Source organism: Microtus ochrogaster, chromosome 18 (genome assembly GCF_000317375.1).
Source record: "Microtus ochrogaster isolate Prairie Vole_2 chromosome 18, MicOch1.0, whole genome shotgun sequence".
In the NCBI taxonomy this organism is placed as follows: domain Eukaryota; kingdom Metazoa; phylum Chordata; class Mammalia; order Rodentia; family Cricetidae; genus Microtus; species Microtus ochrogaster.
The window spans coordinates 11,877,629-11,899,891 of NC_022020.1; the positions used below are offsets into that span (position 1 = coordinate 11,877,629).

The window sequence follows — 22,263 nt, forward strand, 5'->3', positions numbered from 1 at the left end:
AGAAGTCCACAGAGACCAGTGTGTGTGTGTGTGTGTGTGTGTGTGTGTGTGTGTGTATGTGTGTGTGGGAAGGCAGAAGCCCACAGAGGCCTGTGTGTATGTATCTCTGTGTGTGTGTGTGTGTGTGTGTGAAGGCAGAAGCCCACAGAGGCCTCTGTGTGTGTGTGTGCGTGAAGGCGGAAGCCCACAGAGGCCTGTGTGTCTGTGTGTGTGTGTGTGTGAAGGCGGAAGCCCACAGAGGCCTGTGTGTGTGTGTGTGAAGGCAGAAGCCCACAGAGGCCTGTGTGTGTGTGTGTGAAGGCAGAAGCCCACAGAGGCCTGTGTGTGTGCGTATCTGTGTGTGTGTGTGTGTGTGTGTGTATGTGTGTGAAGGCAGAAGCCCACAGAGGCCCGTGTGTGTATCTGTGTGTGTGTGTGAAGGCAGAAGCCCACAGAGGCCAGTGTGTGTGTTTGTGTGTCTGTGTGAAGGCCGAAGCCCAGAGAGGCCAGTGTGTGTGTGTGTGTGTGTGTGTGTGTGTGTAAAGGCAGAAGTCCACAGAGGCCAGGAGGATGCTTGATGTTGGAGCTAGAGTTCAGGAGCTCTGAGCTGCCAGTGTGGTTGATTAGAACTGAACTTGGGTCCTCCTCAGAAGCAGTAAGCACTCTTAGTGCTGAGCCATCTGTCTAGCAGCCGGTGTGGCTGTTTTGAAAGACAGCGGAGAGGCTAGAGAGATGGATGGCTTGGCCATTCAGAGCCCTTGGTGCTTTCCAGAGGACCTGGACTTGGTTCTCAGAACCCAGCACTATCAGCTTAAGACCTCTTGTAACTCTGGCTCCCGAGGGTTAGACTCCCATTTCTGGTCTCCTTGGGTACGTGCGCACATATATACTACAAATAATAATAAAATTTTCATCATGGAAACCAAAAACTGAAGGATGAGGGAGGGAACGCTGTTCTAAAAACATGGAATACTTTGGTTCTTTTGTTTTCAGGAAGGGGTCTCAAGTAGCCTAGGCTGACCTTGAACTACTACGCAACTGAGCTTAATCTCAAACTTCTGATTATCCTGCCTCCACCTCTCCTGAGCTGGGTTGATAGGCATGAACAACCACGTCAGGTTTTGTATGGTTCGGTTGTCATTTGTCCTGGAAACTGGGCTTTGAGGACACTGCAAGTCCCCTTCTGGCACTGACCTCATTTGGAGCTCAGTTCTTTCTCCTAACCTTACTCTCTGGATGCTGCGGTGCTTCAGGCCCCAGGCCTGAGCCCTCTGCCCTCTGCTCTCTGGGTTGTGTTTTCTTAGCTGTTTTGGAATGGACAGCTCTTCATTGCTTTGCACTCAGGAGCACCCCGGCCCCACACACTGACTGGGGACCAGGAACCTCCTCCATCCCATGATCATGACAAAGTTACCTAGAGACACTGCCAATGTGCCCAGGGACAAAATCGCCTGCCAATGAGAGCAGTTATTGCAGCTCAGTGAAACTAGACTCAGGGTTTCAAATATTCTCTAAAGGTGAGGGGCTATACATGTACACCCCAACTTCAACCTTTCTCCAAGTTTGAAATCCGTGGAGCAGTTATATACCACATTTCCTCTTGGAGTTAGGATAAACATTTGTTTATTTATTGTCTTCCTCTCCTACTAGGCTGTGTCCCTGAAGACGGGCACCTGCATACTCACTGAGAACAGTCCTGGACAGACAGTAGGAGTTCAAAATACATTTGCCAGTTAACCAGTTAAATACTGCATAGGAACTCATTTTGTGCAGTTCACGAGTGATGGGGCAATCAGGTCAATGATTTGAAATGTACCAAGATACCTTTTAAAGACAAGTTTTCCTTGTTAATGTTAGGCTAGGAGAGCGGCTTGGTGAGTGTGGCAGCACACCTGTGGTGCCAGTACCAGGCAGCCGGGGAGGAGGAGTGCTGTGAGCTCGAGACCAGGGCTGCATCTGAAACCCAGTATCGAGCATATATGAAACGGACACTTCATTTCTAAGTAAGTGTAGATAGATATGATACTATCCACTGTACTTAATTAAAATTTTACTATCGTCTTAGACAGAAGACAGAACTAAGGTTGCTGTCCTTATGATTTATTATTTTTGTAGTGTTGAGGAGTAAATTTAGGGTCTAACACATGCTAGGCAAGACTCTACTACTGAGATATATTTTCAACCCTGAGTTGCTATTATGTCAATATATTTGTTATTACTTCAAATTATTACAATTAATTTCCACTTTGGACTCTATAAAATGCATATTTATTTATGTATGTAAATATATATGTCTTTGGACAATTATAAAGACAGCTCATGAATTCATAACTACAAAAAATTTCGATAGTGTATCTTATTGGCCTAGTTTATCCCATTCCTTTTCTATTTCATGTATGTGAATGCAAGCACACACATGAATGCATATGTGCATGTGGAGGCCTGAGTTTGATGTTAAGAATCATCCATGACCATCCTTCTACCTGTTCACTGAGCCAGGAACTCTCAGTCAAACACAGAGCTCACTGATATGACCAGTCTTGACAATCAGCTTGCCAGGGATCAACTGCCTCTGCCTTCTGAGGCTAGAACCACAGGTGGGTCACTAAGCCCTCCTGGCATTTATGGAGGTTCTAGTGATCTGAACTCTGGCAAGTGCTTTAGCCACTGAGCCATCTTCCTACTACCTATGCCACTTCTGAATTGGAAAATAAAGGGTGACATTTTCTCTATGTAGGTTTAAATTCATTGAAAAACAACCCTGCCCCCAAATTCTGCCTCTTGGGAAACAGTTTCCACCTGAGCCTATATAGTGCTATTTTTCATTTTGTTCTTTCTCCAGGGGATTCAATGACCAAACATGGCATTCTGTCCCGCCCACGTCTGTACCCAACACCAATATCTTGTAAACTGTTGTTAGAGGTCACGCTTCCCAGCGCTGGACTTCAGTGCCAGCAGCACCCAACATTCCTGCAAGTGGCCCAGTTCATTCACCTGCCCGGGTACACATTCACTAAGCACACGGAGTTCTGTACTTCATTACACAAATTTCCCCAAATTTTTCTACCAATGGTTCTTTGAACAGATGAATGCAAACTTGACTGATGGCTCTTGAAACTCTGTAAGTACTAAACAACTCTGTAAGTTATCAAATACCGATGTCTGCACAGCTTGGAACTCATTCAAAACCCACTTGGCTCTGGGTATTCTGACCTCACATTTCCTAAACTAATCTGTGCTCTCAAACTTGTAAGTGGCATCTCTATTACACATACCTATCTTTTTGTTGTGTTGTGTGTGTTTATGTTTACTTATATGAGTGTGTGTGTGTGTGTGTGTATGTGTGTGTGTATGTGTGTGTAAGAGGTCCACATTGACTATCTTTCTCTATCACTCTCTACCTTGTTTAAGCCAGGATCTCTCACTGAACATGGAAGTTACCCAGTGACTAAGTAGGCTGGCCAGTGAATGCAGAAATCCTACTGCCTGCCTCTCCAGCACTGGAATTACGGGCATGCATGGCCAGGTTAAGCTTTTATATGGATGCTGGGGATCAAACTCAGATTCTGCCTACAGAGCAAGCATATTACTGACTTAGCCATCTCCCCAGCCTGTATTGTACATGAGGCAGGGTATGGTGGTATATGCATTAAATCCCAGGCAGGAGGATCTCTGTGAGTTCAAGGCTAGCTTGAACTACATAGTGAGTTCTAGACTAATTAGGGCTACACAATGAGACCATGTCTCAGAAAATTTTACATGAGCAATATGTAACCAAAAATAGAATGTTAATCTTAAAATCCATAAAAGATTTTATGCCTGACTTGTCACCAGTTAGGAGATAAATTAATTTTAGAAAAGAATTTAAAAGTATTAGCTTGACTTTTATTTTTTTCATTTAGCTAATTTTAAATAAAAGTTTTAAGGGGAAGGTTTTGACTTTAAAAACCTAGATTCAATATTTTATGAATTAATGGAACTTAGTAAGTTTAAAAACAAAGAATATGCTCTTATGCACGTGGAAATGAAGGTTTGCTCTACTGATACATCGGGACACTGGAGGAAAAACCAGACCTTTACATATAAGTAAAACATTCAGTAGAAGATTTTACACAGCATAAAATCTCCCTAACTCGAATAATAAAACTATAGAAAGCAGACCATAGTGACTGTCCTTCAGAAGTGGGGAAGAATGGCGTGCCTTTGCCATCGTCATGGGCACATGTTTGGGAACCACCTGGTCCTGTGTTTCCTGAGGAGTGTAGGCGGGGTGACTAACCCAGAGGCACAGATGCCGTCTTGGGCCTCATGTAGCCTGTTGTTCTAAGAAACAGGTACGCTGACTCCTAACATTTGACCTGCTCATAGAATCCGATTTAGTTGACTTCCTATGTAAAAGAGGGTAAACAGGAAATCCTTTCAACATAGACACCTGAAGGTGTTTGAGGGTGACTGTGGGTGTCGATGACAAAATGAAGCAGGCGTGTGAACAGTACAGTTGGAACCCATGCGAGGGCCCTGCTCCCCTGGCCAGTCTGGTCAGAGGAGCTTGCCCATATATGGAAGTGCACCGTCCCTTCAAGAACAACAGGCAGCACTGGGCTGTCTCAGAGTCTCTGTACACCGAGACAGTCCACAGAGAATGGAGGGGATGTGTGCTGACCTCAGTGCTGGCACTGGGCATGTGCCTGTGAGCTCTCTCGTCCCTCCTTGATTTCTTTTTTAAAAAACGAAATGATGATATTTGGTTCATCATAGGCCTTTTGCTTCTAAGAGTGGAAAACTCAACTTAGCAGAGGCCCTGGTGAAACAGCTGTTGGAGATGGGAGGATGAAGTTCAAGATAAAAGCATCTTTTATTTGCTTAGGAATTGTGATGCTCAGTATTGACTATGAACACGACAGGACACATGACTCCATGCTTGTCTGTGAGGGAGTTTCTAGGTCGGATTAACTGGCTAATCCATGGGCTGGAATCTCAGACTGCAGGAAAAGAAGAAAGCGAGCTGAGCATGGGAACTCTTGGCTCTGCATCCTGACTGTGATGTAGTGAGGCCAGGGCCTTGAACTCCTTCCTGCTGCCACGGTGTCCCCTTACTGATGGGACTGTCCCCTCAAAGCTGTGAGCCAAAAAAAAAATCATCTTTCTTTAAATTGCTTTTTGTTGATATTTGTCTCAGGCATGAGAAGAATAGATACAGCAATGTTACTTCTGAAATCAACAATTTTAAGGTCGAATAAAAGACTGTGGTGATAAATACAGAGTGTGGATAGGCGTGGGGTCGTCTCTACCACCTGCAGCGTTTCAGAGGCTAACATTCACCCACTGACAGGATGGAATGTTTCTAGGAGGCACAGATGTGCACACCTCCGATATCACACACTTGAATGTGACAGCGTCTCTGTTTCTTCAGGGCTACCTTCACATTGAATGTGATCTCCTCCATGACGTACACACGTTCAGGAAATGCTTTGGCCACCTCCTCCACGCTGTTGAAATACTGCACCGGCTCCTTTACGTCCCGGTCTTGTTCCAGCAGCTTGAATTGTCCTAAAACACACGACAAGCAGAAGAGAAGTAAGATGTTTATGCTGGAGAGCTGTCACCGTGGTGACAACATCCTCTTCCTTCAAGCAGCTCTTCTCTGTTGTAGATTGCTATTCACTACCATGTTAAAAAAGGACGATCACCCCTGAAGGTTTGGCTAAACTAGAATCTATACAATTTTCAAAAATCAGTGTGAAAATGAGAACAAATTACATTTCATCTTTTTTTCTGATCAGATTCAGGGTTCATTATCAGGGCTCTAAAATTATAGTGGATGGATGCTTGCTTGTCTTTAGACCTCCAAGGGAAAACATAGTCTGCTATAAACAGTGGCTCGGTTTGTTTTCAGCACTACATTTTCTTGCCATTTCGTTTTAATAACTATTGATATAACTTTCTAAAACTGAGGCCCTGTACCATGGCAGAGCAAATCTTTTGAAGTTATTATTTAGGATAGAATAAAATCAGGGCTGGGGTGTAGCTCAGAGACAGCATCTGACACCAGACGAAGGAGTTGCCCCAGACAAGCCACGGGCAACCCACCTTCAGCTGTATACAGCAGGGGCAGCAGTGTGACCTGGACTTAGCTCCCTTTCCTGATTCAAGGTTTCCAGTTAGAGTTGGAGAGAAGGTATCAGCTGAAAGCGAGGTGGAAGAGAGTGATGGAGGTTTAAAGAAAGAAGATGTCAAGTGCCCACTGAGGACGCACAGTGCGGTGTGTGCTGAGCAGCACGAAATCAACACTGGAGGTTCCCGGCTGAGAGTTAAAGGGAAGCCAGAGAGCACAAGGCAAGGTCAGGGACACGGCACAAAATGGGAAGAGACTTAGTCTTAGATTCTGCCACCGCTGTGAAACCGCCAGTGCCTATGAGAAGTGAGGCAGGAGGAAGGACTCAGGAGATATGCAAGGGGGACCCCAACGCCTGCTCATCCACCTTTAGGTTGGGAAAGATACCAAAGCTCTTGGTGGGAAGGCAGAGAGACAGTGAAGATGTAGTGGGAACAATGGCTCTGATGTAGAGGGAATTAGTTCAAAAGCTATAAAGGAGAGAGGCCTACTTAAAACACATCCCTTGGATGCTCTACACAAGCTCAAATATTACTTTTCAGGAGCCAGCCTAGCCAAGAAATAGATTTGATACACTCCAGCTGAGATAGACAATCTCTCTGTGTTATGGGATGAGTGACGGGACCAAAGCAGTTGTCGGGGGAGTTAGAATATATATATAGTCACTTGCCTGCGAGCTAGAGAGTATCTGACAGAGAATTCAGGTACTTGCCAACATTCTCAACTACCTGAAGTTGTGATTTATGTTTTGTAATTTATTAATTTATTAAATGAATAAGAAATTACAGATTTGGAAGCTGAAGGTGATTCAAGCTATCTACCAAGAAACAGTTTCATGAAAGTCTGAAATGTCACCTGCTCAAGTCTATCATTAGAGTTTAATTTGTGGTCAGTGTTTTAGGAAGCTTTTCCTAAGCTGAGGTGGGACTTGTATGCATCCTAAACACTCACTAAGTGGCTAGCAGCTGCTCAAACTGAGTTACGTGTATTTTTCTAGTAGCCACACTAACAAAAAGCGAAAAGGAAAAGGTGAAATCAATTTTAACAGTAGATTTGGTTTAAGTCAGCAGATGGACTGAATAAAATCAAAGTTATTTCCTGTTCCTTTTGTGATACATGTTCATGGTGTGTGTGTGTGTGTGTGTGTGTGTGTGTGTGTGTGTGTGTGTGTGTGTGTGTGTGTGTGTGTAGGCCAGAAGACAGCCTCAGGTGTCTTCTGGTGCCCTCTACCTTATTCAACACAGGAATTCTCATAGTAACCTGGGGCTCGGGCTCCCAGCAAGCCCTTGTCTCTGCCTCCCAGCACTGGGATTATAAGCACGCCCCATTTTATCCAGTCTTTTTATGTGGGTTCTGGGATTGAATTCAGATCCTTTAAGCACTTCACCAATTGAGCCATCTCCCTAGTGCTTGCACTAAATCTCTTAAATCCAATATATGTTTTATATCTTGACAGAGTAGACCATATCCTGTCCATGAAATAACAAGGCTTACAATTAGTATTTCCTTCCCTCCCTCCTTCCCTCCCTCCCTCCTTCCTTCCTTCCTTCTTTCTTCCTCCTTCCCTCCCTGGTTACCATGATACCTGATACTGTGTTTTGTATAAGGTTTGTGTGTTTGTGTTTCTGGGAATTAATCCCAGGTCCTGTGCTAGGCGAGTGCTCTCTGTAGAACACTATCCTCAGTCCTTTCTTCCTTCCTGAAGGTTTTGGGAACTGGATCTAGTGTGTGTGCACGCCAGGCATGAGCTCCTCTGCCGAGCCACACATCTAGCTCTCGGTTGTCATACACCTTCCTCCCATCCACTTCTCTCCCACCATGGCCCGTGTTCTTCGGGCACTCTGGAGTCATTCTTCTGTGGTGCTATGATTTTGTATGATTGATCTTCTCAAGTATATCTTAGCATTTAAGCATCAGAGCCTTGCCTGTGCTTGTCAGCTCATTGTTTAGGAAGGTCAAAAGTGCACATGTGTGGAGTTCTGAGACCCAACACACACAGGTGAGGGATAAGAAACAAATACAGCAGCAGCCAAATGCTACTCAGCTTTTATCACCTGAACATTCTATACATCAGAAAAAGACTGCTTTCATTTTAGAATGCTTTTCAGATCTCAGTGTAACATTCTGATTTTCATGCTTGTCTCTGTATATTCTAACTACTCTCCTGTGATAGGCTATCTAACACCAATTATTTATAGTTCTTATAGTCTCCGGATGACTTCTAAATCTAGATTACTAAAACCTGACATGCCTTCTTTTCTTCTTGAATGTTATTTTTGAGACACGTCTTGCTGTGTAGCCTAGGTTGGCCCTGTGACCCTTTTGCCTCGGTCACCTGAGTGTCACAATCACATGTTTTCTTCATGGGCTGAGTCATAGCATGTATGGACTTCTATGGCAGGGTTGGTACACTTTTCTGTAAATGTTTTAGATCTCACTAGCTAAGTGGTCTCTGGCAAGAGAGTGCAAAAGGAGTCATAGAAACTTTACATTGAAAGAGAGCATTAGACCACACAACAGCAGATGACAGGTCAGAGGTGGCCTTTGGGTCGGCCGACGCCTGTCCTGCTGGACAGGGTAGAAAGTACAGACCAGGGTAAGTCACAAAACAAGACATCACAAATGGCCAGCCCTCTAATTCTACATCACTGAATAGTCACACCAAGGTCTCGGGAGAGCCTGTAACGTGTACTACACTGCCAATATCTCGGAATGGCAGTTTGGCTCGAAATGGGTGAACTTGTCCTGGGATGATGACATAAAAAGCCAGCCGCAGGATGCTCCCACCTTCTGCCCGTGCTTTAGACAGCCAGACCTGTGTAGTTTTTACTTGGCTTCTACTGTTTTATAAATGATATGATGGTGTAGGACTAGATAGCCTGACACACTCTAGGGAAGATGCTAGGCTATGTCATTGATCTACGTCCTCTGTCACTCTGTGGCCTTAAAATTGGAACTTTGTTAGAGCCCAACCTTGCAGACTGGATGAGTTAAGGGCCGGTTTCCTGCCAAAAGTAAAATCAATTTATATTACACATATTCCCACGACCCCCACACAGGGGAACTAATTCTTTAACAGACCATTTCATGAATAACACAGTCTTTTGTGCCACCAAATAAAAACATGTGGAGGCTGTGGAAACATCTGTTCTGAGATGTTACTGTCAAGCTCTGTTCTTGGAGACAGAGGGAGCTGCATTGTCTTCCAGCCGCTTTGATGATCTCATAAAACATCTCCATTGTGAGACCTGGCCCATCTGTGGTACCCTGGAACTCCCAGGAGCCAATCCCACACCAATGACATGCTCGTTGGGGAGAGTTTAAATGACTCTAAGGTGATGTTTAGAAGCCAAGAACTCACGCCTCAGTCCATGTGCTGTTCCTAAAACTCCATTTCATAATTAACATGTTGACTAGGACTGTCATTTGGAAAATAGTCATTTTTTTACATCTCCCTCAGGCAGAAGTGCTGGACGAACTTCATAATGCATACTATATTAAGCACAATCGAGAGGCCCCAAGCCCTTCCCTTGACATCTAAAATATAGCACCCTCCCAATACCAAGGGACTATTTTACAACAACGCTTCTTTCCTTCCAGGGGAAGGTTGTGCTGGACATGAAAAAGAGAAACCAAACTCACTGATTAAGAAGAGGGAGCAACAGTGCTGAGTTGTAGCAGGGAGAGAAAGAGGGAGGAAAGTACAAGTTTGTCAAACATGCTATGGGCCGGAAGTTAAGTGCGGCAACCATCGGCAAGAATTCACTCTGCGCCCAGTGAGGACCAGACTCCAGGGGTCCTCATCACCGTGGCAGTGAGCATGGCCAGGGGTAAATATTCTGTTTTTACAGCAATGCTCTTACTGCTTGCCATCTTGTCAGCACACGTGTGTGAATGAGAGAACGAGGTTAGAGCAGAGGTTTGCAGTGTCCCTCATGGGACATAACTCACCTGAACAGCATCCTACTGATGTCCTCCACGCCCACTGTGGGAACAGCAGAAACAGCAGAGACCACCCCAGGAGGATAAAACAGAGAAGAATGGAGGAGTGCCAGGAATGGGCTATAATACAAGCACAGCCAAAGGCTAGCCTGAGCCAAGGCTAAGCAAAGAGAGCCCTGAATGTCGAGATGCTGTGTTCTTCGTGAGACCGCCATACTGGCAGAAAGAAGCAGGTGCTTTGAAAGAGTGGATAGTTCTAACTCTTCTCCTCTCGCCTCTTTCAGAGACAGACTGCCAGCGTTAAGGTGGACAGGCTTGAGACCACAGTGCAGAAATGCTTTTCGGTTGGTTAATTAATTAACTGATTAATTTTTAAGACAAGATCTCATGCATCCTAGACTGGTCACCAATTTGCATTCTAGAAGATGACCTTTGTCTCCTGGACCTCCTGCCCCTGCCTTCCTGATACTGAGATTCAGACGTGTACAGTTACAGCTGACTCAGCGATGTCTTTTAAATAGCTCAAATATCTGAACCTTTGAACCGCTGGACCATTTCCACAGGTGAAGAAAGAAGTGAGCCATTCCCAATGAATGAAACAACAAACCAAATGCCACCTCCCAGTAAATAAAAAAGGCTGTGCTGATGATCAAGCTCTCCCTAGCAAAGTATTCTTGTTTTTTATCTGCATATACAGCAGGTTAAGGCCTCTCTAGGACTGGAGTAAAAGGACTGCCCGGGATAAGATACACACAGCAGCAGCAACTAACCCTCTTGCACGCATGCGTCTACTTCCACAAGCGCTGGGAGTTCATTTACTCACATCCTTCCCCAAGTCCAAGAGTGTCTGACACAGCCTAGCTATTTGCCTAATGCCGAACAACAAGCAGCATTCTGTGTGGACAGCTTATCGCGGCGTGCAAACCATCTTGTTCTTTGTCAGAGCGGCACAGAATCCACACACGGCATCACCCATTTAAACAGCTTCCTCCGGGTGGGCGTCCAGACTTATTCCAGTCTTTTGGAGCCACAGTGAAGTCAGCTAGTGTTCTTGTACTGAAGGTTCTGAGTATTTAATCCCAGGACACTGGTGGAAAATGCCTAAATGAGAATTTGCTGGGCCAAAGGGCAAGTACATTTTAATTCTTTACTCTGCCAAACAAAGTACAAATTTGTGCCCACTCACACTTCCCCCAACCTCATGTTTTGCCTAATGGTTTACTGGAAAAACCTTTAAAAATCATTGTCAATCAAGTCTCTCACTGGGATTTGAATTATATTTTTATTATAAAAGATGACACAATTATTTTTCACTAATTCCTATTTTATATCTTGGGGATTTAAAAATTCATTTTCTTATTACCAACTTTGAAATTTGTACCAATCTTAAACATAATTTTAAAAATAAGAACTGGGCTAGGGAGACGGCTCTGGCTATGAAGCGCTTGGTGCAGAAGCACGAGGACCTGCTCTGCACCCCAGAGCCTATACAAATGGGCAGTGTAGTGGTGTGTGCCCATGATGTCCCAGCTGTGGAAGGCGAAGCAGGAGTGTCTGGGCTCACTGGCCAACCACAGGCGAACCAGAGAGTTCCAGGGATACTGTGAGACCTTGTCTTAAAAATACGGTAGAGAAGTGATTGAAGAAGACACTCAATTCTGACCTCTGACTGCCGCAAGTGCATGCGTGTTCATGTACTGGTACACACATGCACAGAGATGTACAAATGTATGCACTACACACACACACATAAAATAAGAACAGGCTTGAAATGCTACAAGGTGGCATTTCCTATCTTCATCTGATTCTCTGTATCAGTTTGTGTTAGTTTCTAAAGCCACAGTCTGGGGTGAAAAGAACGAAGTCCCTTACAATCAAAGAGAAGGAATGGATCCCAATACAAAGGCCCTCATCATTATCAAGAACAGGAATTAAAACAACACAGAAAGAAACCATCAGTCAAAAAACAATTACCCCACAAAAAAGCACAATATACAAAAGTGGGCTATTGCAAGTAATATGTGGATATTTCTACTTATGCGTCCACAGGGCTTATACAAACAAGCTGGACTATCACCTTCTACTCTGACACACCATCTTTGGATGAACCTAAGTCTACCTGGATATAAAACTGTATAATTAAAAAAAATAAAACTGTATAATTACTGCATAATTCTGGGTAGATGTTTCAAACAGTCACGTTAGTCTATACTCTGAAAAAAAGCTTCCCTATTTATTTTATTTTATTTTTTTTTTGCAAAAAGGGAAAATTTTATTTTTCAAGGTATCTAATTTGTCATTTGTGTCTTTAGATTTACTAGAAAATTTCTGGGGCGAGTGTTCCACTGAAAGGATGGCCCTAATATGATCTCAGAATTGAGCGTGGCTGCTAACCCTCCGTAATAGGAGTCTCAATCCTGTCGTTATCCCTCCTCCGCTGAATTCAGGCTTCCTCTAACTCTCCCATATTCTTTTCTAGGAATCTTTTTGTCCTCAGCACCCATTGTGTCTATTCTGCTTTCTACATCATTCTATTCAAATTGAAATCCCATTCCCATCCTTCCCCATCTGTTACCACTACACTCGAAGCTAAATCCACCTCTCTCGAGGACCAGAGCATCCCTTAATCATGCGTACAATGAATAACACTGTACCACAATAGCTCTCCAATCTCTAAGGGCCTTCCATGACCTGCTCTGCTCTGAAGGCTGAAGTGTGCCCAGTGCCAACACAGAGAAAGAGCTAGAGAATCACACACCACATGAGCAGCTTGTTCAGTGCCCCATCAGCCTGGGGAGGCCCCACCTCTGGATGAGAGCCATCTAAGGATGTTAATTTATAGTCAGTCTGGTTTCCCACCCAGTGTCCCCTTCAACAGTCCAGGGATGGGTGGGACGATTAGAAACTGAGCTGGCAAGGGAACTGGAGCCTGCAGAGATTAAAGTGTTTGCTTTGGTCTGCGTGGGTCAGGAGTCAATCCGGGATTGGGGCTGTGTTCTGACCCAAATCGGCTGCTGCCATGATGCTCTCAAAGCACCCGCAGCTCCTGGGAATGGAGTGGCCTGCTCATTCCAGCTCACCTCCCACTGGAAGAACAGAGAGGAAGCCAGTAGCAAGAGTGGTCATTAATTTAGTCAATGAATTCGTTTTTGATAAAATTTGAAAGCCTACTCGAATCGTCTCATTTAATCCCCAAAGTGACCTGAAATTGAGTAAATGATAAGGCCATATTTCATTTAAGCATGCTGTAGGGCAGCTAAACATGGACAGCTCACGGAGTGCCTGGAACTGACCCTGTTCTGGGAAAGTAGAACCCAGCCCCCCCCCCCCGCCTTCCGTTTATAATATCTGGCATGGTTGCTAGTGCAGCCTGTATGGAGCAGCTGCTTCTACTAAAGAGCAAGAACATACATTAAAAAAGTAGGCTCCAATATATAAAAGTCAATTTTATTTGAGGTAGGTTCTTAAGAAACAGAAATATAATGAAATGACCTATTATCTACATAAAGAACGAGTACCCAAAATAAAACTTAATTTATTTAATTTGAAGTTGGATTGTATGAAAGTGAAGGGACAAACAAAGGTAAGCAGAAAATTAGGAGAGAGAACAGATTAAGTGAGAAAGACAGACAAGAAAAAATCAGAATGCACATATGCACACTTTCCACCCAGAAAACTGGGAGCGGGAGTGTGGAGTCTACGTGGAAGTCGAGGAGTCTGGGTGGTACGTGCTTCCCCTCCACGCCTTAGGAAAGCATCTACAGGGGAAGCAGAAAGCCAGAGTTGTGGCCAGAGAGCAAGGGTGGTGAGGAACACACAGGACTGCAGGATCCCACCACTTTCCCTCTCTTGAAACATGACCCCACTCCTGGCTTCCTGCTCGCTCTCTTCCACAGCTCAAGAGCAAACTCCCACACACCGGTGGGACTACAGAGGACAGGCAGCCAGACAGCGGCTGCTCACACTGTGGTTCCCGTTAGGGGGAAATGCCTCGATTATAGAAGATTTAGTTCTTAAATTCTGCGCCCAAGCTAGAGTGATTAAGAACCTCCGTGCACAGAAACGCGATGTGTCCCAGAACCACAGTGCACAGCAATCGCCGCACGGGCTCTGTCTACGCAAATATAGCAACAGCAAAATGAAAACATTTTACACACAGGCCCTATGTGGTGCCTCTGGAAATCTGGTAGATACATTTCTACCAAATTTTTAAGGCAGAAACAGTGAAGCATACTAACTCTAAAAAGACATGGAGGAAAGTTAAATCTGTACTACTGTGTGAAAGATACCAATCTGAAAAGCTATGCAGCATACAATTCCAAACACATGACATTCTGAAAGGCCACACTGTGCGCACAGTATAATGACCTGTGGCTCCAGGGTGGGGAAGGGACTACAGAGGCCAGGCAATGGAAGCACTCTGCATGACAGAACGGTGGCTTCAGGTCATTACGATCTGTCCAAGCGCACAGGTGTCCACCACCAAGAGAAACCCTAAAGTAAACAATGGATTTTGGGTAATGATGTGCCAAGGTAGGTCTGTCAACTCTGACAAATACTCTCTCTACTGTGAGACGCTGATAATAGGGGAGGGTGAGAATGTATACGTCGGGGTAGGGGACTATGGGAAATCTCCCCAAACTGCTCTGTTAAAAAAAAAAAACACACACACACAGCAAGGCAGGGCCTCTAAGTGCTTCAGTGGCCAGGTCAGAGCCAAGCGAGGGCACTGTCAGGCAGGCGTGTTCTGTTCTCTTGGCTCAGCGCAGGCTCAGCTTCTGGACTATCACTGTGTCTCCAGCTCGGCACAGCAGTTAAGTGTGTGGGCTTCTGTAGTCCAAGTCTCGTCTCTCACAGGGAGATTCTGTTTAAGTCCTAACTTTCTAGACACATCCACTCCCTGGTTCCGTAATACAGGTCAGACATACTGACATTAGACTTAAGAGTTTGACTAGATACACAGACGGAGCTCGGCACGCGACAGAAGGTAAGAGCTCAGTGGACGCACTCATCAGTGCTGGGTCAAAGCGTGGGAAGAAGATGTGTTATCGATGGGAAGGGGAGTAACCATGCTGCTATCCTAACCTTTCCTAGGACACAAGCTTTCTTAGCTCTTGACAGTGATCGATCTGGGAGAGTTCCTGCAGGGTACAAGACACCAAAAGGTTCTGTGAATTTGACTTAGATAAAGCGGTGACATTTGGAGGTTAGATGGCAAGTGGGGAGGGCAGAGAAACAAACTCGAAGTACTTAGAGTGGTTTCCCACCACCTTGTTGGAGATAGGTTCTGAGAAAGACAGGGATCAGCACGCACCATGCCGAGTGTAATCTGTTTTGATGACTAGTTGCCAACCAAACCCTCTGCTCACCTGGAGAAGAGCAATTCCAATCCAAATGTCACACACTTAAAATATATTTGTGACCACAATGACTATGGACTAGAGTCCTATCCTTATTAAGACTCAATCCTAGCTGTGGAAAAACCCTTCCAACCACTCAGACGAAAAGGCCCTACATTATGGCAAGCCTCTTCAACCTTGCCAGTCCTTCTGTTTTCAGTAAGAAATGGAGACCTGAACAGTCCAGGGGCTGCTCTGCTGCTTACAGCTCCATTCTCCTGCAAGTGCTTCGTTAACCCTGCTGAGCAGCAGATGCATACATTGTTCCTCTATTGCAAAGCAGCAAGTGGTTTCCCCTCCCGCTCCCCACCCCCGCCAGAGAAGACGCCCTCTCCTGCTTGCTTCAGTTTCTGCTGATGAAATGGCCCTGCTCTTGTTCCAATACTTCATTTTCCTCCAAATGCCTCCTTCTTTGTTCTGCAAAGAATTAGCTTACTGGGCATTCTCTGGTGCTTTCAGGTTCTGACCCTGTTCCATGTTAAACAGGCTGGACTTGGTGTGGAGGACAGGCCTCTGTAAAACACTCCATCTGAGGAGGGCAGTTATGTAAACAGGGCTGCTGGCAAGATGTCTGATGGGATCAACACAGCTCAGGAGAAAAAGCGCTTTTAGAGAGGGCTGAATCTGTCAGGGAACAGATGAAGTCTAAGCAACACTACCATTATTCGTTCAGGCCCGCCCCTCCCGATTCACTGTGTGGTCCAGGCTGGCCTTGGAATGTAAGATACACCTGCCACAGCCTCCCAAGTGCTAGGACTGTAGGTTAGCATCACCACATCTGAGGAGAAAAAGCAACATCTTGTTTCCAATGTAAGGTCAAACTTTTAACAAACAGAAATCATCGGGAAAATCTTTAAAAAATTAATAATGACCTAGTTGATCACTGTAATTTCTGATATCATCAAAAGGGACCATTTTGAGATTTTAAAATTTTATTATTTTAAAAGGAAAAATCAAAAATATTTAAAGTGTCTGGGATATTTCAGAAGGCTGCCTTTAGAATTAATAATATTTAAAAAACTATATTGAAGAGACAAGTGCAAATTAATACATAAAGTACGGTTCTGTTTACTCTGAATCATAGGAGATGCCAATAATCAATCCACAGTGACAATGTGCATCAGCTACCCTCCGTGGGGAGAACTCAAAGGTGACACACTGTATGTGTAAAGCTGCCCTCTGTGGGGACAACTCAAAGCAACAATCACAAAACCGAAGTGTTTGTTGTTTTGATGGTGATTACTATGGTCTTAAAGCTTCATAACTGATTACAAATGGAAATTATCTGTGAATTACACAGGCAGATGGCCATCGGGTAGATGGACTTGGTCCTCACACATGTTCATCATTTATATGGTGGTGCATTCAGAGGAGTAAAGAATGTATATAAAAAGTTTATTCATAAAAAAAAAGTTTATTCATAAAAAGTTATGTCATCCATGGTGATGACAGTTCATAATCAAGAAAACCAGTATTGATTAAGACAATCGAAAGGGATCTGGAGAGACGGCTCAGTAGCTAAGAGCACTTGCTGTTCTTACAGAAGATGTGGTAGGATGCTCAGTGTCCACACTGGACAGTTAGCAACCATCTGTCACTCCAGTGCCCTCTTCCTGGCCTCTGGGACACCTCTACTCATGATGCACGCGTACACACATAATTCCTTTTTTATTTTTTAAGTGTCGTTCTTACTAAACACTGGGACATAGTTTTATTTTGCTTGACTTCCGGTCATTTTCGTGTTCAGGAATATTTTTGTGAAATAAATGAATTTACAGTTAAGGAAGATGAAAAATAACTAATTAATATATGATTAAGAAATGTTGCCACTACCAACTAGAAAAGACCAGTCTTTGGTATTGGCAAAGCTGGCTCATTCTACAGAGAAAAACCAAATTGGACTTCCAAAGCAAATGTAAAGTCAGTCAAAACAATCATTTTTATCAAAATTAAGTGTTTTTGTTTGCAGAACTATACTGTGGGAAAAGTTGATGGGCAGGTGGTAGAAAAGATGAAACTTAGGAAGCCTGAAATGGAGCTAAGATGAATGCTGGGAAAGTCATCCTGAAGATACCACCACCAGTACCACACTGTGCGAGGAGCACCAACAGGCATTTACTTAAGGATGCTGCACAAATGACTGACAGGCATGTGAAGCAAAGCTGAGAAGTGCAACAAATACAAACGAAGAGCAACCCTTCACACCTAGTAGGACCACACAGTTGCATTTCCTCATGGAGGTAAGGATTCTCTTATGCAGCCCCGCTAGCCTGAGACTTGCCATTTTGCTTTGGATGAGCTGAGACTTCAGATCCCCCCACCTCCTGAGTACTGAGCAGACAGGTATGATACATCATGTCTGGTTTTACGCAGTGCAGAGGATCAAATCACACATGCTAGGCAAGGGCTACCAACTGAGCTACGTCCCCAATCTGCAGGTAAGGAATCTTATTGAAAAGTGGACGGAATAGAGGGGGTCAGCAGCTCCACAGAATGACCTGGCACCATTTAGTCAGGCTAACACTCCGTATTTCCAACTTCCAGAAATTCTACTCTGACGAATAAGTGCCAAATATAAGGACACACAGGGACATAATGGCAGAGCCTATGGGGACATTCATTGTAGCACCATTTTGATAACCTTTGGTTGACAGCGGGGTACAAACACACTACAAAAATGGGATTTGAAGCAAGGCTGGATCTTGCCAGATGAAAAGAGAAAAGAGATGAGATTTATATCACTACTCAATTTACATAAATTAAAGATACTTGTGGGCTGGGGAGACTGCTCAGGGGATTGGAGTACATGACGAGGGCCTGAATTTGGATCCTAGTGTCACGAAGAAGGTTTGATGTAATTGTCAGATCCTTACCTCACAGCAGTGGGCGCAGGGGGTGGGGGTGCCTATAGGCAGGAGGACTAGTGGAGTCTGCTGGCCAGGTAGCCTATCTGACCAACTGTACCTCCAGGTTTACTGAGAGATCCTGTGTCAAGGGAACAAGGGAGAGGGTGATGGGGAAGATGCCCAAAGTCCTCCTTTGGCCTTTGAGTGTGTACTCACAAACATGTGCACACACATGTATCACCCACCTAAAAATGTGTGCACAGAAATCATGGAGCCTTTACAAAAGCACTTCTAAAGAAACCAGGCATAATAAGCACGTTTAAATGACTGCACATGGATGGGTGAGAAGGGAGTGAGCAATCACAATAAAACGGCATTAAAATAAAGTCTCCCCCATGCTTTTATTAGTTGAAGAAAAATTAAGGCTGGTTTCCAAAATTACTATTTGCTACAGAAGGAGAAAGGGTAGAGGGCAGAGGGAACATTGCCACAGCGTCTCAAGGTCGAACACTGGGTGCAAGAGTAAATCAACATGCTCTTTTAGGAATCAGCTCGATTGCCTGTTGCAAGGGTTCCCTTCAAAGCTCCACACAGGTCCCAGGGTCAGCTTCTGAAAGGATTATGCCTGGACATCATGGCCTAAGCAAACACTCCAGCACACAAAACTCTGCTCCTCCCTCTTCTTCAAAAGCCCCTTGGGAGCCCATGCAGGGTGGCCTGGTGTCCCGCCCCTTTCTTCTGTGCTTAGCTGGTTCAGGGGTTGTGAAGAACCTAACATTTTTCTTTATATAATGTTCAAGATAAAACTATTAGTCTTAGAGACAAAGATAAAAATTGAAATGACTTTCAACAGTTGGTCCAAATGTTCATTCAACTGTTTGATGTAACAATAAAAACTCACAAATGTGGCCCAAACCATAGTGTATGGATGGACTCACCATGGAACAACCTATATCAAGTAACAAAAATAATGGGTAAATTCTAAAGCAGTATTTTAAACTTGCCGTAGTCAAATCCTTGGATATCTCATTAAAATGGACTTCTGAGGCTCCATCAACCACCCAAATTTGATTCAGGTGTGGGGGTGACAGAAGACACTCAGCATTCCAACAAAGTGATGCTGGCACTAAACACCCAGTTCATTCTTAAGAACCCCTGCCACAAGTCAGTCTGATATCAGAGAGTTTAAGGCTAGCCTGGTCTACAAAGAGAGTTCCAGGACAGCCAAGACTGTTATACAGAGAAAACCTGTCTCACCCCCTCACACATACGAAAGAACCCTTGATGCAGTGAGAGGAGGCCAAACACAATGGCATCGATGGAGGAGAGAAGAGACTGAGAAATTCAGGAGAGACTGGAGGTACTCAGCTTTGCAGAAAAAGAGAAGGTGGAGGGTCAATTTTAGGGAAGGTTTTTTCTTTAGATGACTTAAAGCCAAGATGATGAAATAACAGAATGGAAACATACAGAAAAGGAGGAGGAAGAGGAGGAGGAGGAAGAGGAGGAGGAGGAAGAGGAGGAGGAGAGATGAGAATAAACAGAACCCCATGAGTGGGAAGGACAAACAGCAGGGACAGTTTGTCCATAGGGCCTGATGACAGGGCCACTGAAGGAGGGCCTGGACTACATTTACCAAACTGCTGCAGACTGTTGCCCCAGCAGTCCTGTCAATTTGACATGCACATCTCCTAGCTGCCACTCTGTGCTTGCAATCCCTCACGAAGAAAGCTGGGCAGACAGCACATCTGACTGTCCCTTATGATGAAGCCATCTGCTTATCATGCCTTCAGAAAGCCTATTATAGTTGTCATGGCCACAGAAGCGTAAAGGCCGTGGTCCAAAGCTTTTCTCCAGGATGTACATGGGAGCTGGACAGGGCTGCATCTCTAGCATTACCCAGTGAACCATGCACCACTAATGTTTACTAAGGAATGCCACCGTGCAAGGCTTCAGAGCCAAGGTGGCCCAAGTGTGACAAAGTCCTCCTGGAGCCTTCTCTCACTTCTCTCACCCTTTGAAAACCTAGGGCAAAGACTATGCTGGGCCTTAAAATTCTCACTCCTCTAGGCAGAGCCAAAGATAGATGCCAAATGGAAGTAAGTCTTACCAGTCTGAAAAGAGGAGACTCAAGATCCCAAGCACAAACTCTCCAAGGGAGTCGGCCCACCGTGCAATCTAGATTATGGCCATTCACCCTTTAGTCTTTTAGATGTCTACAGAGGGAGGGAGCGAGAGGTGCTGCATGGGTCCCAGGCCCTCCTGTTGCCAGCCATGGTGGCTAGTTTTATGTCAGTTTGACACAACCTGGAGTCATCTGAGAGGAGGGGACCTCTGTTGAAAATGCCTCCGTAAGACTGGGCTGTAGGCAAACCTGGAGGATATTTTCTTAGTTAATGATTGAGGGTGGAGAGCTCAGCCCATCATGGGTGGGAGCATCCTTGGGCCGGTGGTCCTGAGTTCTATAAGAGAGCAGGCTGAGGAAGCCAGGAGGAGCAAGTCAGCAAACAGCGCTCCTATGGGCATCTGCATCAATTCCTCCTTCAGGTTCCAGCCTTGGCTTCCATCTTCCCTTGATAAATTACGATTAAGGAAGTGCAAGCTAGATAAACCTTTCTCCCCAAGTTGCTTTTGGTCATGACATTCATCACAGCAACAGAAACTTGAATTAAAACACCATCTGCAAGGATTCTGTGAGGGTCACATAGAGTAAACCTATAGTGGGGTACAGTACAGTGCTCAGTAGAGAGTCCCTTCAGATGGGGTCTATTATCTCAGGTCTTTTTTTCCACCCCTTGTTTGTACCAACAACTTATTTTATTGATTAATGACAAAGTAGAACTAATCAAATTATATTGCATAAAGAGTTTTTGCAAAAATTATCCATTTCCTGATAATAAATAAATACAGATCTGTACAACTAGAAAATCCAGGACAGTGACAAATACCAAAATAAGAAGACAATAGATTCTGGGCCCCAAATCCAATAACCAAACCAAAGAACGAAGTTAAAAGCTCTCAGACTTTCCTCTGAAAATAGGGAGTCATGGTCTTCATATGATTCCACCTCAGATAGGCTCTAAATATAAAGCCTTTACCAAGAGGTTTTATTGTGAGTCCCTAGTGTTCAGGTGTAGTTCAGAAGTCTACCTGAGCTCTTTCTTTCCTGGAAATGCCACCACGGTGAGGAACGTAGAGAGGTTAATATGGCCCAGTGCATGGACTGCGCTGACAATGACAATTACAGAAGAGGAGGGTGGGGAGAAAATTTACTTCCTAGGTTAACACTGACATTTGTGTTTTGATGCTATTCTTTCTCCTGAGCCTTGGAAACTACCTTGGATCTCATCTCTGGTGTAAATAACATGATGCGGGCAGCTATGACTGGGTACACTCAGGCAGGATCTGTAGAGGGAACAGCAAAAGCCACTTGGGTCCTACTGAACTGAGAAAGCCATCACCACCAGGGTCACCCAGGGAGTGCCAGAGGATGGGTCAGGACAGGGCTCATTTGAGATGCAGAAAGCCACACTGGGCAGAGCAAGAAAGACCCCTGTGAAATCCCAGGTAGAAAGAAGCTGGTGTCTAGAGAGATGGGGGTAGAACCAAAGACCCTCAACAAGTATAACTAAGCCAAAGGTTTCAATTCCAACCCAAATTAGCCACCTCCTTATCAGAAAAGTCTGTAGGCAAGGGCTGATAGAAGGCTTAGTCACAGCCCAAGAGGGTCACACTCCCCAGGTGGGTTTGCTGGGCCAGAGGAGGTTTAGAGATATATTTAGAGTCGGAAACAGCTTTGAGATACATTACACCTGCAGATGTCAAAATTACTATTTCTGTGAAAATAAAATCTGCTGTCAAGTTTTTTTTATTTATTTACCAAGACTTCTCACCTTACAGGAAAAAATAGAGAAGCATAGAGCTCTAACACAGCCATGGGGGGGGCCTGGGAGAGCAAGTGCAGGTTGGGGGCTGGGAGAGCAGG

The 22,263-nt window shown here is 44.6% G+C and overlaps 1 protein-coding gene across 2 annotated transcripts in view; it reads right to left on the reverse strand.

The window, feature by feature from the left end:
- Positions 1–22,263, reverse strand: part of Garem1 (GRB2 associated regulator of MAPK1 subtype 1) — a 173,722-nt gene that overhangs the window by 41,347 nt on the left and 110,112 nt on the right. For both annotated transcript variants that reach the window (XM_005355813.2, XM_005355814.2), the window contains exon 3: positions 5,399–5,529. In XM_005355813.2, coding sequence (XP_005355870.1) covers positions 5,399–5,529 — 131 coding nt within the window. The remainder of the gene's footprint in view (positions 1–5,398; positions 5,530–22,263) is intronic.